The 19,639-nt window shown below is 41.7% G+C and overlaps 1 protein-coding gene across 5 annotated transcripts in view; it reads left to right on the top strand.

Annotated features, from left to right (window-relative positions):
- Positions 1 to 19,639, top strand: part of slit1a (slit homolog 1a (Drosophila)) — a 92,279-nt gene that overhangs the window by 45,818 nt on the left and 26,822 nt on the right. For all 5 annotated transcript variants that reach the window (XM_081714483.1, XM_081714482.1, XM_081714480.1 and 2 more), the window contains 10 exons: positions 1,601 to 1,672; positions 2,329 to 2,400; positions 3,297 to 3,368; positions 4,994 to 5,157; positions 10,186 to 10,333; positions 14,793 to 14,864; positions 17,010 to 17,081; positions 17,394 to 17,465; positions 17,697 to 17,840; positions 19,217 to 19,380. In XM_081714483.1, the coding sequence (XP_081570609.1) occupies positions 1,601 to 1,672; positions 2,329 to 2,400; positions 3,297 to 3,368; positions 4,994 to 5,157; positions 10,186 to 10,333; positions 14,793 to 14,864; positions 17,010 to 17,081; positions 17,394 to 17,465; positions 17,697 to 17,840; positions 19,217 to 19,380 (1,052 nt within the window). The remainder of the gene's footprint in view (positions 1 to 1,600; positions 1,673 to 2,328; positions 2,401 to 3,296; positions 3,369 to 4,993; positions 5,158 to 10,185; positions 10,334 to 14,792; positions 14,865 to 17,009; positions 17,082 to 17,393; positions 17,466 to 17,696; positions 17,841 to 19,216; positions 19,381 to 19,639) is intronic.

Genomic DNA, 19,639 nt, shown 5'->3' with positions numbered 1-19,639 from the left:
CATTACATACAATCTGTAGAAATTCAATTTCCTTTAGTTATGCACCAAGTGCAGGTCATTACTCTATGAATTTCTAAACAAAATGTTGGCATTAAGCTTCTTTTATTGCTTGGTCTATTTCTATACAAGTCCCAGAAACCTCTTCTCCTGTTACAGAAAATACGCCCAAGGACATCTGGATTACAGATAAGCGGCAATGACATGATTTCATGATTATGTGGATTTTTTTTTTTCCTGAATGAAAGCCAGTTAACTTGATGTGTCTAAAGAAAAATGTAGGGTCATTGAGATAATTGGATGTTGTCTAGGTTGTTTAACTTAGGCCACACTTTGTACACCACATTTAGAATTATTCTCTTGTATAGGAATCCATCTTATAGTGCAGTCAGCCTTAGCAAGTCATGGCTTGTATAGTACTCTCTATTACCCCTACATACCATACAACAATACACAGCACAGTTACCTTGGCAATGTTCCCCTAAGCCCTTATTAGAATGTTGTTGACATTCATTGGTTAATGTGTAATGGAGGAGTAATACATATCCAAGCACAATATATTAAAATTACAAACTCCCCTTTGACATAACATATTTGACATTTGCTGTTTGTTTTATTTGTCACTCTACCATGAAGAGAGAATCACTCAGTGATTTGTTAGATAGGTCACTTTATTAAACCCAGAGGGAAATTCATAGGTTATAGCAGCAAGCAAAAGTACAGAGCAAGTAAGAAGTATTTGTAGTTGATGTTTTAAACTGCAGTAGTTGATGTTTTAAACTGTAGCAGCAGGTTCTCCATTTTTCTGTCTGGTCTTCATTAGTGGTCTTCATTGCTAATTAATTAGGAGAGAGCTTGAAGCTTTTTCTAAAGTGAATGCTTTTGGTAATGCATTTTGTTCAGAGCTGCGATTGGAACTGGTTCCTCTACATATCCATTAAATGCCAAGTATTAAAATTACTTTATAATGTGAGTTGTCCAGTTTTCACACTGTTAAAATATTGCAGGAAGGTTTTGGTTTTAATGTCTGTGTTTTTTATTGATTATGGTAATCTCTGGAAGGTAAAAGGTTGCAAGAAGATAAAATATGTTCTGTGGGAAAGTGTGTGCATTGGTTGTTTGTCATAGAAGCTATGTGAGCGGGTGGTAGGGTAACTGCCCTGCTCTGAAAGTGTTGAGCTCCCCATTGAGTACCCAAACAAAAGCTCATGCTAATTAACCTCATTGGGCTCTTCTGCTTCCCTCTCTTCTTCCCCACTTCTCTCTCGCCATCCACACTCTAGCGCCCCTCCCAAATAGTGCCATCAATAGCTTTTGGAAGCAACTAAATGGGTCCACCCCTTCAGTCTGAATGGGACCCCACATTGGAGCAGCCACACATTTTTGCCGTTTGACATGCTTTTGTGTTGGAACTGAGATTTTAGTCATGGAAAAAAATGCACAGTCACAGATGTTGGCACATCATGTTGGTATAGGTGTAAGGATGTATAAAGAAATTTCAGTAATTAAAACTGTTATGGGACCATGGTCTTCAGAGTTTTCTGCTTTGTTGAAAGAATGGCAGGGTTCTTGCATTAATGTATCATCCTCTTTATCTTAACAGAGACCTGAGTGAGAACTTCATCCAGGCCATTCCTCGCAAGGCCTTCCGTGGCGCTACAGACATCAATAACCTGTGAGTTCACTGTCTAACTCCAACACATCTCACTAACATAATACCTATAAGGAAATAAATAAACAAACAAATAAAACCAAGTAAGCAAACTGTATTTAGCTGTTAATCAGCTATTTGGTGCAGGAATCTTTGCCATTGCTGTCAGCTCTGGTAGTGCAAAATTATCTTTTCTAAGTGCCTCCTCTTAACTCATGTGCAAGCAGCAAAGACATAATTAATTGCCTCTCCATTCACGTCATCAATACATCTTAATTCATAATTGAGCCACCAAAAATACCACTGGGAGTAGGTGCAGATCCAAATGGCCTTACTAGTCATAATGACAAAATCTGTATTGATTTCACCTGACAGCATGCTTAGTTCTCATCTATAATAAGCTCTTGCTTATGGGAATTACTGTTATTATATAGAGTACAAGAATAATAAAGTAGTCAATGGTGGGGTGTGCTGTGATCTCATCACTTCCATTGTTATATATTCATTTTGGAACAGATTGTGTGTATTGATCACAGTCACATCTTAAAGTGTGTAAGTGTGTGTGTGTTTGTGTGTGTGTGTGTGTGTGTGTGTGTGTGTGTGTGTGTGTGTGTGTGTGTGTGATTTTGGACCATTCAGTCTTTTCACTAATTCTTTCAAGTTTTCTTTCTACTCTACAGACAGTTGGACAAGAATCATATCAGCTGTATCGAAGATGGTGCCTTCCGAGCCCTTCGGGGCCTGGAGGTTTTGTAAGTTACACACACCTACACCCCCTCAGACATATTCTCACACTTTCGACCACTACCACCACCCACCACCCACCACCCACCCCCATATACCATATATTAAGATATAATCTTCATCAAGCATCATTAATCTGAAAATACCTAAAGAAATTAGAATGTAGATATAATGTTGTGTATGGCTTAGTATTTGTGTGGATGTGTGTATATCTGTTCCCTTATGTGTGTGTGTGTGTGTGTGTGTGTGTGTGTGTGTGTGGGTGTGTCGCATTACAGAAAACAAGGTAGAATCTGATTAAATGACCTCCAATAGCAGCCCAGGGAACAAAAGATGTCTCTGCTTCCTATTAGGAAACTATTGCACTCTTCCGGACACTTCATAATCATACATTAGCCTTTACATGCCTTGAAAACAGACTTTTCTAAAAAGCTATTTCAAAATCAGAGCACCTTTTAACATTTCTGGCCTGGTTTAATTTGCCGTGCAGCGCTCATAATGGCTGGCTCCCACTCCTGGTTGCTCTCCATCTGCAGGAGATGGAAAGTGCTACAAGCCTGCTAGGGGTGTGAGGGACACAGGATGCCATCCACAGCAGTGGGGTTGGGGTGGGGGTAAAGGCAGGTGGTGGTGAAGTGGCAGACAAGAGAGGTGCTACTTTTAGTACAGGTACACAAACGCTGCCAAATTAGCCTCTGAGCAGTTTAGTGCAATCCAGTCTAAACCTGTATTGCTATAAGATAGAAAGGAAAACTGGCCCTAGATCAGTCTTTAAAAAACATCTGGGGAGAGGAATGGGCATGTTCACTCTGGGTGGCAGGATCTGAGTCAGTTAAAGTGAATGAGCCTTGGGCAGAATGAATGACTGATAGTAATTGTGCCTCCTTTGCTTTGTGTTCCTCAGAACCCTGAACAACAACAACATCAGTGCCATACCAGTGTCAAGTTTCAACCACATGCCCAAGCTAAGAACCTTGTAAGTAAATTACACTTACACACACACACAAACACACATAGATACAATATACAAATGCACAACAAATCACCACTTTTAAAAATGTGATTCAATTACCAATTTTCCCACAGGAATAAAAGAAGCATGTGTTTTTTGAACCTTAAACACACCTGTGCTTCAGAACCATTATTGTGTTTGGGCCTTACCCACAAGTGAAACTGAGTTATAATATACACAACTGAGCAAGTACATAAGCCCATTGTTTTGAACACTCCACACTAATCAAATATGAATTGTATTCCAATAGGTTTTATCTTCAAGCCAATATTTAGTTCATAAATCAGTGAAATGTGAACAGATTAAAAACAGGAACCACTGATAAATGTTTAGCTATTTCAAATTTCTGAACATTCTTTCTCAAACATTTCAGTCCTTCTAGCTGTCAAGGGAAATATTTATCACTGTGACAGATTGTAGACATTTTCAGACACTGAAACATTTCTCATGGCAGCTCTGTTGCCACAAAAGCTGATTGAAAGATATCTTTTGGAGTTTTGTTGGACCGTACTCCTTGAGTATTTATGACATTTTATTTACTTGGAGGGGTCTATCTTTTTGGTCTATTCAGCAAGCAGCCCGGCAGCTAGCAAAACCACCATCCCACAGTGTTTTGGGCCAGAAGACACATACTGTGTCATTCCATGGAATCTTGGTGGGCAGCCATAAGCCACATTGGGGTCTGCAACCATGCCAGAAACCATTTCCTCAAATGGCCTTCGGAGGACTGCAAATGAACTAAATACACCCCCCCCCCCCTCCCCGGGTCTATTGTCTAGATGTATTTGCCAAATGTGAAAGCATGTTGAAATAAAGAGGTTTGTGCTTCACTGAAATTTGACAGGGAAAAAATAACTACCTCCCATGATTCATTTTGCATATAGTTTTTTTGCCCCCCACATCCACACAATTTTTCCCTTGCGCTGTTGTTTTTAGGAGTTATGATTTGGGAAATCTGAACAGTTCCACATTACAGGACATTAGACACAATTACAGATATGATGAACGTTCTATGATTTTGTCAAAGATGCCGAGCCATGAAGTCTTGAGGAAAGAATAGACTGTAATGGTTTTAGCTAATGGAAACCAGACAGGACCAGTGGCTTTTTCTCCACCCTGAGGTATGGATGTTTAGAGGACAAGGACAGAAAAAAAATATTATCCAGCTTTTTCAGTAAATAGGCTCTCACTGGTTAAAAAAACACACTGTATATTTCAGGAAGTTGGATCCTATAAATCTAAGCCCTTATATTTTTATTTTATTTTGGCATGCTGTAACCTAACAGAATGTCTTTTATTAAGAGGAATAATCAATAAGTTGGAACTTCATGTGTTTGCTAATGGTATAGTAGAAGTAGGTATGTCATATGCTGTTTCTTAGTATAAGTGTAGCTTAACACTGTTGCAGTAATACAGAACTAAAGATGGTTTGGGCCATGATCTTACTTACAGAATCCCCTACAATGGAGTCCAGCATGGCTTCTCATACCAGGGAAGGAGAAAAAACAGGCAGACATCAACAGGAACCTAAAATATGGTCGCTGTTATGGCAGCACCCCCCAATTATGACTCACTTTTCCGTTCTCTAGCCGCTTGCACTCAAACAACCTGAACTGCGACTGCCACCTCTCTTGGCTGTCCCAGTGGCTGCGTCAGAGGCCCATGCTTGGCCTGTTCACACAGTGTTCCTCACCACCCCAGCTCAGAGGGATCAACGTGGCTGAGATCCAGAAGCATGAGTTCACCTGCTCAGGTAAACACCCACTTCCCCTGAACCCACTGCATCTAGAGGTCCTCCTTTCCTCTCTTCTACTGGAGAGGGATATAAGGTTGTTGTGTCCCATGCTGACAGTGCAAGTTAAATTGCAGCTGTCACTGAAGCTTTTCTTGGATGTTGGTCTCAAGTACCTCTTGTGTGATTCAACAGGACATGATGTCAGCATCATGTCCTGGATCTGATGACTTGATACCACAATACCAAAATGTTACTTGATAACCCAGTGATTTGCTATAACTGGCAGACCATTTAAACTGCATCTTACTTTATTTTGCTTGTTTCTTTTTTTGGTAATATACAACTTAAATCGTTTTTGCAGATGATATCATTTTTATAGAGCTAAGTAATGGTCTCCCATATTTTGTGCTGACAGGGTTCTCCTCATCCTCATTCTCTGTGCACTTAGTAGCCACACACACACACACACACACACACACACACACACACACACACACACACACACACACACACACACACACACACACACACACACACACACACACACACACTCTGGAGACAACTGTCTTTCCAAGATCAAAATGAAAACATAAAACCTTAAAATCAATGGTAAAACAGGCTTGACTCACTACCAGATCTGACGGCTTAATGGAGACAGGTGTTACGTTTGTGTTTCATGGGGGAGTACAGGATGGCAGGTACCCACATCACTATGATTTTATCACCCAGAGAACATGCTGAGCCTGCATGATATCCATTCTGGCTTACAAGGTCAACTACCAATAACAGCATATGTGCACCAGAGGGTCTGCATCAGGGCTTATGGTTTTTGGTAGCCGGAAGACAGACAGCTCATCTAAAATTTTGCTCAAGCTATTGAGGTCCAACCTCAGAATCCCGAGAATCCTGAGAATGCGTTCATTCTGCTATCTGCTGGAAGTATCAACTAATGGTTGTTTGGAGGCTTGATTCCAACTTTTACCATGGTTCATTACGGCTTTTATAGCATCATCATCATCATCAGTGATCTGATGTTGTCAGTCGTGAATGGTTACTTTAGTCAGATATGTTTATAATAACATATAACAAATAACATATGCATTACACACAAAATTCATACTAATGTCAATATTTTTTTTTTTTAGAAATTGAATTTTTAACAGGTATCCCTTATTAAAGGAAGCAGGTTGCATTCACAGGGAACTAGTTTTCCCAGAGTTCTGACGAACAGGCCTGTCTCCTTTGGGCTCCCTAGGGCCTCTAGTGAAATAATAGTCAGTCTAACAGCTCTCAGCTGAACAGGACAAGGTGTATTTACGTAAGGTATTCACGACCCGCGGTCTGTCATAACAGCCGAGCTTGGGAGCCAGCTCGGGTTCTGGGCCCAGAAAAATGCTGAGCCCTTTTTACATGCCTCGTAATTTTCACAAGAGCATGCAGCATGACAGAACATGAACTATCCACTGAGAGTCCGTGAGCTATAGGCAAGCTAAGCCATTCCAGAGCAGATGATGTAGAAGCAGGAAAACTGTGAGGCTCCTAATCATACGTAATGTGAGAGCTCCATAGGAAGCTTACGCTAAGTTAATAGTGTGGATTCAGTGTTTGAGCTAATGATGATGAATTTAGGAACTTAGCTTTGAATTGAAAGTGAAAAGACTCAGGTTACATTATTTTTATGATCTATGATATTTCAGCCATATAAAATAGCAATACACAGTCTATGTTGATGTATTAAATGGATTTTATACATTACCATTACCCTTATGGAGTCAAAGTTCCCATAAGCAATAATGGGGTAAGTCTTAGGCTTCGCCATGATACAATAGGATCTGTGAGGAAACAATTTGATTTTGCCGATATTTCAAATCGCCACTCAAACTGACTTCATAAGTTAAAATGCATCTTCCTCTATTGTTCTAATTAGTGTTAAGCTCTTTCTGGTGGTAGCAAGACTGAAGTACAGTAATGTAACCAGAAATCACTGCATATGTAAGCCAATGGTACAATCTTAATTGTAAGGTAATAAGGGTGTCTATTATTTCAGAGCCTGATATACCAGTGTTAAAGACACCAGTGTTAACAAAATCCCCATGTCAAGCTGTTGCCTAATGTTAGCACTTTTAACACTAGCAGGTTTGGCTGCCAAATGATAAGTCAAAGATGCTAAACTTGTATGATTTGAATTTGCCAGCACATATATCTGTCCCATTAGCAATTTGAAGTTTTAAAATGAAACTAACCATTGCAAAGCTTGCCCTTCTTATGCACTATTTACTGAGTAGCAGAGCAAACTTTTTGGAAATCATAGTGTGCATAAGAATATAAAACATACCATATATTTTGACTTTTATATAAAGAAAAAAAACTATGATTCTTATGCAAGGCAAAAACCACCAAAAGGCTAAGCAAGTACCTGTGCAGATTGACAGGGGAACATGCTTAGAAGTATTAAAAAATTAATCAACAGCCCTAGTATAAACTATTACACACAAGCACCAGGTATTCAACTTTAGTTCCCAAATACACACACACACACACACACGGACTTACTCCATATCACCAGAGACTTGACCAGCACATGAACTCACAGTGCAGAGTCATTACTGAGTGACTCGCTGGCACACACATGCATTCTGGATGCATTGCTGAGAGGTGGTGTGTGTGTGTGTGCACATGATGAGACACCTGTGTGGGATTTAGGGTGGGCTAGAGGGTTGAGTGGGACACATGGTCCTGTTCAGATGCAAGCTAGCAGAACTCCAGCACTTCGGGCTTCATGTATGGCTGCCTTGGTCAACTCCACGTTTCCTTTTTAAATTCACAAACGCACATGCGTGCACACACACACACACATATATGGAAAGAGACTTACAGCGTTACAATGCACTGCTTTAAGACTAAGAAAAGAAAATATTTTGCATTTTCTGACAAAATTCCTTCCAAATATCCACTGTTCGTATTTTAGTTATTCGTTTCCCAACTGTATGACCTTGCCAACAAATAGCAGTTCTTATCTTTCTCCAAGTTCTTAAAGGCACTGTATATTTTCATTTATTTTTATTTGTTTTCTTGAAGTTTGGCTCACTCCTTAGTGTTCTATCTACATTCTACATTCAATGTCTACATTATGAATCTATCACATCAGTCAAATGCAAGATCTTATGATTGTTTAAGTGTTTGAATGACTGTAATTAGGTCAATTTGCCATGAACTGGTGCCAAGAGTTTCTTTACGCACCCTTTTGGTGTAGAGTTCAGGTCAATATCCCCAGACTCAGGGAAAAGGGTCTGCCATGCAAACAGAGCCAGACAGTAGCAAGCATATTAGTCAATGTGTCTGTTTGGGAGTGTAAATCTGCACTTGGGTGATTATTATGGATACATAAACATGAGTTTCCTTTCTTGCTTCTGCAAACTCCTCTTAATCCCCATGGCCGAGAAGGCACCCGCAGTTTCAAATCTGAGGCAGGGACGACACCATGCTGCATTTCCCTGCCGTTTTTCCCTGCTTCTGCTCTACATGCTTCCTGGTACCGAAGCTGTTCAGGCGCCTTTTCCCCTCCGCCTATGTACCAGATAAGTGTCTCTGGTTATGAATTAACCAGCAGGCAGCCTTGCTGCTCCCACCTGGCCCAACCAGAACTCTGGGAGAGTAGGCGAATCAAATATTCATTGACCAAAGGGCTCCAAAGAGCCAGATTTATGTATTGCAGCACAAATTAGCCCATTTAAAAGTCTGTTTTATTCGTTTTCTGGGTTAGACTGCAGATTGGGTATCAGTTACCCGCGGCTACCTTGAGAACACGTATCATATCGTATGTAAATCTGTGGCGTCTTTGGTTTCAGATGAAAAAAAAAGGGTCGCGACGTGAAGCGCTGAATGTGCGTATTTCAAAGTGTCCCTTTGGTTGGCAAAACAGTGCCCAGTGGAGCACAGCCACATCTGTGAACTGCATTAATACATCCTTAATATTCAGGGTATCACGGAGATGATTTGACAGGACGCGTCCTTGGAATTGCAAAGATAATATTACAACCCTCGGGGCACTCGACCTCATTTCAACTGAGATATTGGCTTGAAATTTGGTTGATACATTGGCATTTCATACCAAATACTAACCAAATCAACCAACTTAGATTTTAATGCCTGTATGAGACCTTTTGCAAAATGAACTATTCAGATATTCAGTCTTGTTTTTTTTCCCATTGAAGCATGTTAACAGCAGACGCTGGTTGAATGCAGAGTCAAACCTTTGCTGAGAGGGAACTGAAGTGTTCTTGAAAGTAGTGTAGAATGACATGCTTTGTGTTTTCTGTCGTGCTTTGCATTTCTTTCTTTCTTGTCCTCCCCCTACCCATATGGTTCAATGTCAGGATCCTCACTCTGCTCTCATCTGCAAGTCAGTTGGTATATATTTTTATTTGACTGTTATGGAAACCATTGCAGCTCCTGTGATGAAAGGAAGGAGCTTAAGGCCCAATCTCATTCTTCCAGTGTCTTGTCAAAACTAATGACATTTCCAGCCAAAGCCATAATCCCTCCCTCCCTAGGCTAATGTTGAGTGGTAGCAGGAGCTCCATTCTGTTTTCCCACAGCACGTCTGAGGCAGGAAGCTTTAGGTGGCAGCTCTGCTTCACTTCATCATGCATGATACAGTAAAAGGAAATGGGAAAAGATAAGCAGGAAGGGAATGGATTAATCAAAGCACCATATATTTTAATAATGTCACAATATATACATGATCAGTAACCTTATTCATCATTTCACAGTTTTCAATAAAATAAATATAATAAATGTTATGGTGAGGTTCCACCAAATAAAGACATACAGTAAGTGAAACTGAGACTTTTAAATACTATGTGTCTTAGGAAGTACAGAGAGAAGTTCAGTTCAGTTGTTGCAAATACTTGAGGAGCTGTCCAGTTTGCTAAAGTGAATGACCTTCCAATACATGGGACAGGGAATAGGAAATGGTATTTAGACATGTAGGAAATGCACTGGTTCATTACATTGACTTCTGTTTATAATAATCAATGTTTGCAGGTCATTTGGAGAACTCCAGCCCCCAGTCTTGCAATCTTGCCGCTGGCTCCTGTCCTGCCATGTGTACCTGCAGCAACAACATAGTGGACTGCAGGGGCAAAGGATTGACAGCCATCCCTGCCAACCTCCCCGACAACATGGCTGAGATGTGAGTGTTGACTGACCTGAGCTCAGCACTGAGCACATATAACCACTTACTGCTAACATTACTACCATGTCACAGTTACGCTGTATCTGTCAAACATGGCAATGAATAATTCAGCACTGCATTGGCATGTCTAGTCACAGTACCTGACAAAAAGCACCGACTATAGTTGTGATCGTTGGCTTGAAGATTAGCTTTTATCATCAAGCTCTCTGGAGGTTGAAGGCACAGGGACTCTGTAGGGAAATATATTGGCTGCTTGAAGGAATTTGGCACCCAATCACAGCAAAGCTGGACGGAAAGGGAGACACATCCAAACCGAGCCGTCCATCTACCCAGGCAGCTGCCGGCGGGATGAAGGAGGAGCCTGGCATTTGCGCAGCGGCAGATTTTGGTCTAGCACAGTTCCCATGGGGACACTGATCATCTTGGGCTTCCTCTGTTGCCCTCTTCATGCAGGGAACACATGTGAACACTTATTTTGAAACCAATGGTGGTTCATCTGCATATAGATATGGACCAGTACATGAAGGGTTGTAAGCCTGATTAGGGAAACTGACTGCTCCTAGGTAACCAGTTTTGAGTCCAGCTGCTTTTTCAAAAAGCACTCCTATGATCACTTTTACATTCTATCAAAATTCTACATTGCTCATTCATATACGTAGCAAATGTAGCTTATACATATTTATTAAATAAAGGAATTTAGTAACATTATATCTAAAGTGAAATATATTTTTCTGACAGATTTTTTTTAGCAGCCTGCACTTCAGTCCAAAGCAGAGTTCTGATCAGCCATGATGGCATTACAGCTATAATGAGCTAGCATATTTGGACAATCAGATCATTTTTCAGGCAAACAGTTTCTACTCCACATAGTTCCTCAGTTCATGTAATTATAGTATGAGTATTAAGTTCCATAAACACATACCAACAAGGTATCTCTGGGTTCCTGTAGGTTCAGAGGTGAAAGAAAGCAAACTTCTCCTTTCACCTCATTAAGCCAAGGGAGAAGGTGAACTGGTTTCTGCATTTTAGGTTCTAAGAAAGCGACTGTTTAAAAATATACATGTACTGGTGTTCCTTAATAACCCTGACCCATTTTCGAAGCCTTGGCAGTGCTGTTGAGTGGGGGGGGTACTGAGATTTTCGAGGTGGCATGGGAGTCCGGATGAGGGGTTCATGTTTGAAGTGGCTCAGTAGCTCTGTTTATGTCCAACCCTGGGATCTCATGGGGGGATCTTCAGACGGGTGCCGATGTAGACGCACACACAAACACATACACACACACACACACAGAGAGTGCAGAAAGTCTTGTACAGCTTCAGGTTTTTGATCATTTATTTGCATTTCCTCCATTTCTTTACTTTTTTCCCATGAATCTCATGTGCTTAGGCTATGTACAGCCAGGTGTGATCTCTCTCTCCTTCCTCTGGCTTTCAAAGATTGTTCATCCATGGCTGTTTTTATTTTCAGTGATCTTGACAGAAGGCTTCACTTTTCAGTTGAAATATACGATTAATACACTCCCTTACAACTTCAGTAACTCTAATATAATCTTGTATAGAGGTGAAATACTGACTTGTAAAACAACAACTCACATCTGCAGATATTAGAAGACTAAACAGAAACTTGCTTTTTTTTCTCCCTTAAAGAACTGCTCAGCCAATGGGGCTTTTCTTTTACAATGCCTTTGTCAGCCACTTACCAATATCCCCCAGTTGAACACAGACACGCAGTCTAGCCTTCTGTCCACCTGTTTGAGCACTGATCAGAGTTGATGAATGGTATGGTATGTGCTGATCATCCACCAAGGGATTATTGCAGGAGTGTTTCTCTTCTTCCCTGCAAGTTCTGCTTTGACCCTTAATCGATTTCAATCTGCCATTCTCCAGGCCTCCATATCTATCATCTGATCCCTGTGTCATGATAGGGCTTAAAGTCACCACAAATATTGATTTGGTATGATTTGAAGTGTGTGTGTGGGGTGCTACAATATGTCTTGCCCTTATTGCAAGCCCACACACATATGTATGTGCACACATATTGTAGTTGCCCTGGAAATTGAGGCGCCGGCTGAGACACAGCTGTCAAAGCAAATGTGAAATCAGCAATAAATTCATTTGGATGATCACTTATAAATAAAGGCCAAAACATGAGCACCCCAGGAATGCACATGGCTGTGTCCGTGTGGTCTAGAGTTGCTGCAGTCCACAAATTTGAAATCATATTGCTGTAATTCCCACTAAGTTGCTCTTTGAAGTTGAGAAACAGGCTTAATTGAAAATTGTCCAAGTCAGTCCTGACTCACCCCAGCTTTCAGCTTTCATAGACTCACAAGAAAGGGAATGTCTCCAGACTTCTCAGAACCATTATTTAAAAGCATCCGCATTTAACTTTGTCATCTCGTCATCTATGCGACTCATCGGCAAGAAAGGGGAAGCAATATGTTGTAAACATTGCACAATTTAGAGGTTCATGCATGCAAGCGGGGAGGTTTGGTCAGCATCAGCGACCCGGGGCACTTCACAGCTTTTAAAATTCCCCCATTTAATAAGACTTTGGGGCCATCGGGTCTCAAAGGCAGCTGCCTGTTTCGGGCCCCTCCACGGGGGCAAAATATGCCGTCATTAAGCAAAAGCAAAAAAAAACAAAAAAAAAAAACAGGCCAGCCTGCATAGTCTCTAATGGGATTCTCAGAGGGTGAGAGAAATGAGCCTTTACAGCATTGCCTGGCTTTTTCCAGTGCAGCTGATGCTGATTAGGTCGGTCCAGTTCCTGAAGGTTCTGCTGCGAGTGAGTGAAAGGGTAACGGGAGGGTAGCACACATGCGATTTATAAGACAGATTTGCAGAGTCCGGATGATCCCACCAGTTCAGAATCAGACCCTTGGCTCACAGCTCACTGGCTATTGTCTGTCTCTCACACACACACACACAAAGATACATACATAGCCAATGGCACACATCCACATAATTAGGGGAAAAGCCAAAGATAGTACATCATCAGCATACAAATATGAGACTTACATGCTTGTAAAAAATTTAGTCCATGAGTGTGTATATACAATACACATTAATATGCATGGCAACAATATATGTATGCATAAGTGTATAGTGGTGCACAAAGGCAGGTGCATGGAGATAAAGCCATGGAGACGGAGCCTGGAACTGACACTTGGGTAGATTGATGGTGAGAACTGATTGCGTGTGGCTTAATGTTAACTCCCCTGCTGGGTGCCTGCAAGTGGAAAGGACCCACAGCAATTTGAGGTTTCTGATTATCCCAACAGTGTAGTGGTTTGGAGGACCTCAGATTTCTGCAGTAAGTTTGGTGGTGCAGTTTCACTACTTTATAATATAAACTCCATGAATACCAAACCCATTGGGTTCAGACACCTTAACCTGTGCCTGTGCAGGTTCTCACAGATGCCACTTGTTATTTAGTCTTTTTCCTGTGTTGCCTAGGAGACAGAAAATGGAGAAGTTAGCAGTTCTTATAGATGAGGTGAACAACAGGTCAACTGCTTAACTGGCGTGCATGCACGAGTGCATGCCTGTGAGAATACATCCGTGTGTGTATCTGTATGTGTGTTTTTGAACAGGTATGGATTTTAGACAGCGTGAGCCGCTCTGGCTGAGATTAGCTGCCACGTGGGGAGGGGCCATTAGGATTAGAGGCCTGCGACTTTGCTTAGCCCTCACTGACAGCATCTCTTAACATGAATGTTCCACATGACGCGTAGGCACCTTACCATAACTGCCCAGCTCAAACCCTTTCTCCTCCTGCCTATGGCCTGTTCTCTTGCCTTAGCGTTCCACCGCTATGCTGTCGAGCTATTGGAGTTAGCGAGAGCCTGTAGCAGGAGCCAATATTGTGCTCTGTTCAAGAACAGATCCATGCCATGTTATAGATACGTCCTATTGGTCCTCATTCATTATTAGCGATGAATAGCAGTTTGATGAGACATCCTTTTGAACTGAGGACCTGAGTCTGAGTGAACTAAGCAAACTGTCTTGTGCTCCCACAACTTACATGATGCTAGCAACACCAAGGTCATTGGTTCAGTTCCCAGGGTACATACCTCATGTCATACATATTAATATACGTAAAAGCATCTGTCAAATGCTGTAAATGCCTTTGGTTTAACACTGTGCTCATGGTGCAGTGACCTGTTCAGCATAGTTCAAGAGCAAATATGTCCAAAGTATCAGCCCAAGGAAACAGACTCTGTCATGCAAATTATCTGAGGCATCCCTGTGATTTGCATTGCCATTTTCTGTTGGCCCTACTGCAGGACATTATGTAAATATTATCTAGTTAAGGCAGGGATAATGAGACACACCTGACCATTACGCAATCCAGCCCTGGCTAAGGCACACTAATGAGCTTTGTTACCATGGCGTTCTTTTGTTGTCTGGTTGTCTGACTTGCAACAATGTCCCTCCCCTCTCTCCCTCCGCAGACGACTCGAACAGAACGGCATCAAGTCCATTCCTCCGGGAGCGTTCTCGCCTTACAAGAAGCTCCGCAGAATGTGAGTTGATGGGTCCCACAACCCATTGGAAAATAACACATCGCTAAAAGAACAGCTCCTTTTATTTTCCTTAAGTGCATTAAGAAAATGGTTTCATTAATTATTTTGCCTACCATAAAGTCATTATTTTACATGGTATAATAATGAATGGGTTTTCTCACTAATTACAAAACCCTGCAATTTTTTTGCAACACATTTTGTAAATGTTGCATGTGGAATGGATCCTGCACAAAAGTTGAGCATGCCCTGTATGTTATTGCATTCATGCTGAACAGCAGTGTGTATTATTACTGAATTTTAATGCAGGATTATATACAAAATATTTATTTTCCATATTTGCCTGTCAATGTTAATGACAAATAAAAGGAGAGAAAATCCTGATTTATGCTTTTTAGAAGAGAAAGCAACTCTTTCCTGACTGTGGAAAATAAAACCTATTAAATAAGCATATTTCTATTTTAGGACTAACCAAATGACATCTTTTGAGATTTTTAGCACATCAAGACCTGGAAATAAGAACTGTGTCTTAGAAAGCAAAAGTAGCACTACAGCATCAAGCAGTCAAAAGAAAAGAAAAAGAAGAAAAAAAGTATTTTTCTTTTGGGTGGAGTTTCCCCTTTTGCTCATATACTGACATTTCTCCTTATTCCCATAAATATGCTACAACGGTTTGCAGTTGATGGCGATGCTCGAGGGGCTATATTTAGCATGGATTCTTGCCCGATGCACCCCTTGTTGAGCAGAGGTGTGGAGAGCAGCGCGTGGGAGCAACTCACTCAACACACCATAAATCGTGGCCAATGTGATCACAGTCCATGGGAAGGCGAGCTTTACAGAGGGAGAACTCAGCGACCAGAGTGACCCACAGGCTTCTGTTAGCGGACACACCCACCAAACCTCGGCCTTTGTCCAGCTCCAACCCTCAAATAGCAGCCATGGGAAAATGGGGGAGAAGGTTTTTTTTTCCTTCCGATGCCACTCCTCTCGCTCGTCCTTTAGCAGCAACCTGGTAGCCAAACAAGCCACGACCCCATATGACCTGCTCATAAAATTAATGCTCACACGTCCACGTATCCCCACGTCCCCTCTGCTTTTCCAGCTGTCCCTCTTTAGCTCACCAGGCTGGAAAAGTCAAAGAAATCCACCGATGTGAGGGCCGAGGGGAAAAAAAATAAAAGCATGTGCCTCAACATTCCTGTAGGTAGATATGAGCCATTCGCCACTTTTCTGTAGTGCTTCCTGTCCTCCGTATATGTATATGTATCAAAGGTGCAGATATATTGACCTTCATGGGGTTCATGCTCACATGTTTGGTCACTTTTAGGTGCGAGACATATTTGCGGCTCAGGGAGACCTCCGCCTTAAACCCACGGCTGGCTGGAGGCGGCCCGAGGTGTGGTGTACGGTTCATCTCACGGGCTTGTTATCCGCCCTGGCCAACTACCCGGAAAGTCCAAGGCTTCTGTCAGAAGACAAACATCCGTTTCTTCAAGAGTACACAATTACAAACATTTGACCCATAAATGGGTGAAGACGGTTCCCTTCTGAACCAACCTCGTCTTTGCTGCAGTGTCATCCTCATAGTAAATCTCCTCCTCCCCTACCCTTCTCTCTTCACTAGGAGCTCACAGGAGGGAGGATGCCCACTGTGGTTTGGAGAGAGGGCCACTGGCTCGCGAAGTTTATTAAACTTCATTCTATTTGGGGGTTGGGGGAGCCCTATGCCTTTTTAATATCCCTACGTCACCACCTCCACTGCAGGGCCAGAGGATAGAGCCAGCCTGCGGCCATGCCCCGGTGCTGTGGAGTCGGCAGCCAGCCCAGGCCCAGCTTCCTGCGGGCAGCCATGTAAGCAGGCAGAGGCCACAAAGCCCCATGCCCATTAACAGCAAGCCGATCGAGTGTCAGTTTGAGTATGTGCTGAGAGCTTTCTGCCTGGAACTTGTGTGGAGACAGTCATGTGTGACTGATATTCTACTGGTGCTACTGTCTTGGTGGTGGTGGTGGGGGGGGGGGGGGCAAATATGGGTCAGACCGCTTATGGCATGTCTGTATCTGCCTCTCTTTCGGATTATTTCTCATCTCTTTCTTTCTCATCTTCTGTCTCTCATTCTCTCTTCTTTCCCATTTTTTTTCTACTCACAGAGACCTCAGCAACAACCAGATCTCTGAGATTGCTCCTGACGCCTTCCAAGGTCTGCGTTCCCTCAACTCCTTGTAAGTGTTTCTTGTCAAACTGTGTGTGTGTGCACGCATGCACACGTGTACATGTTCAGGTCTGTATGGGACTTGTGTATGTGCTCTTGTCCAATTAAACTGAACTCTTATATAGTCCATAGTCCGAAACCTTTTTCAGCCCCATTTCTAAAACTTCTTTGTTTACTTTTATGAGTACATTTAATTGTTTAAACTGCATATCACTCTACACATCTAGTCTGAAAGCTTGAAAGAGTTAAACTTTCTTGAAATATCAATACCAGATGTGATTCAGGCATTGTGTTCTACAAAAACTGTTTCCCTGACCCACAGAGTCCTATATGGGAACAAGATCACAGAGTTGCCCAAAGGTGTATTTGACGGACTTTATGCCCTCCAGCTGCTGTAAGTTTAACAGAATCTTTTAGGAAGGAGACAGTTCTATAACTACTGCAAACCTAGTTTGGATGTGAATTTTTTAGAAGAGCAAGCATGCTGAATCAATAAGATTTTATTCAATTTATTGCAAGCATAATAGAAAATGGTGTTTACAGCTTGTCTTGTTTGACCTACTCTGATTAGTCTGCCTATCTCCTTTCTCTGTCTCCCTTTCCATTGTGTGTATTCTCCCCCCAGTCTTCTGAATGCCAATAAGATCCACTGTGTACGTGCTAACGCATTCCAAGACTTGCAGAACCTCTCTCTGCTCTCTCTGTATGATAATAAGATCCAGACTCTGGCCAAAGGCACCTTCGCTTCCCTTCGTGCTATCCAGACCCTGTGAGTGCCAACCTGTCATTCTTCTGAGCTCTGTTCAGAGTCCCACACCAGTGTCAGCTGACTCACCTCTGTCTGATTCACCACACACACTTACTTACAGTTTATTCCAGGGCACATCTCTGGGGACGCAGAAAAACTCAAAACGTTTTGCATTATCTTCATGATAATTGTGCTCCTAGAGCATACACTTGGCAAATAGAGCAAAGGTATTACTTCCCCAACTAGTTTAAAACTACACTTTCTCAACCAGAAGACTGCTCCTACTGGCACAAGAAAACATGTACAGGCTCATTTTGTTTACCTGTAACCTTATCTAATAATACAGCAGCGGAGAGGGGATGTAAAGAGCATCATAAATCTTTCAGCCTGGTAATATTAGCCTGGCAGGCACATCAAGCAATAGCTCGTCCTCCACTAACTGTTCCATACCCAATGGAATATGAAGGAGAATAACCTTCAGCCCACACACTTTGAAATAATCTCCAAGCCAGACCACATGTTTCTTGCCTATCTTTTGTCTAGTACATTTTCGCCATTGTTTCCCACCAATGCTGAGCCACCAGTGGAAATAGTAGCACTGCTGAACACACATTTACAGATAAATAAAGGTGATAAATCTTTATTTAAGTCTCTCCTAACAAACATGAACTCAACATTCAGATTTAATTATGCATAGAAAAATGAGAAGAGTATTGAGTTGCGCTTATTAAAATGATCAGTACATTTATACCAAGTTCAGAGACAATGCTTTAAAATAAATTCTGGGCCCCAGTGTGCACTGTATGCATTGCTCTGGATTTAGACACAAAGCTCAACTGAGCAGCTATGGTTGAAGCATTCTCAGCTACTGTGTGGCACCTCTATCAGCTCTTGGCTAGCAATCAGGTGGCAAAGAAGGATTACCAGTCATTGAACCAGCATTATCAAATAGCCTTAAAGCCCCTATCAGGAATTGTTCAAGGAGAATTATACTATTGTTCTTTTTTGAAGACATTTGCTTATTAACTTATACAATACAGAATAGTGATTTATGTATAAAGTAGAAGGATCATCATCATTTTAGCAAAGAATGGTTAACTTTGAAACATGATAAAGACCTGTTGAAAATACTTTCTCTGTTTACACTTTAAAGTAACTGCACATTAATAAACTACTTAAGAGTACATTAATAAAAGGTATATAAAATATAACATTAGATATTGTTATAAAATTGTTAGTAAGCATGTGGCTCAACTGTTTAGTAATGCTTAATACTGTCTTAAGTACAGTTTACACATGTACACCTGTTGGAAAATATTATCCATTCTCCAGTTTTACATTCATGTGAATTAGTGAGGAAATGATTATGCATTGTCTTTGCCTCATGCACACTACAGTCATCTGGCCCAGAACCCATTTATTTGTGACTGTAATCTGAAGTGGCTGGCTGACTACCTCCGTTCCAACCCGATTGAGACCAGTGGAGCACGTTGTGCCAGCCCCCGCCGCCTGGCTAACAAGCGCATTGGCCAAATCAAGAGCAAGAAGTTCCGCTGTTCTGGTAAACCTAAACCTTTGCTTTGGTTTTTGCCATGGCAGATCATCAGATTCCTACACGTCATCCATTTCCTTTGTCACTTTAACATTCATTTCTTGGGGCTGCTCTCATTGCTAAACTGAACAGCACTGCATCTAACCACTGGTCCCAGACTAATCAATATCCTCCCAAATAGCAACAGAAAGCAAACTGAAAAGTGATCTGCAGGAATGAGCGACTTGTGGTTGGGAACCTACATGATAGAGGTCCATGCTATGTTTAT

Source organism: Electrophorus electricus, chromosome 5 (genome assembly GCF_041902795.1).
Source record: "Electrophorus electricus isolate QZ-2024a chromosome 5, ASM4190279v1, whole genome shotgun sequence".
NCBI classification, from domain to species: Eukaryota; Metazoa; Chordata; class Actinopteri; order Gymnotiformes; family Gymnotidae; genus Electrophorus; species Electrophorus electricus.
This window is presented reverse-complemented; position numbering and strand designations above follow the sequence as displayed.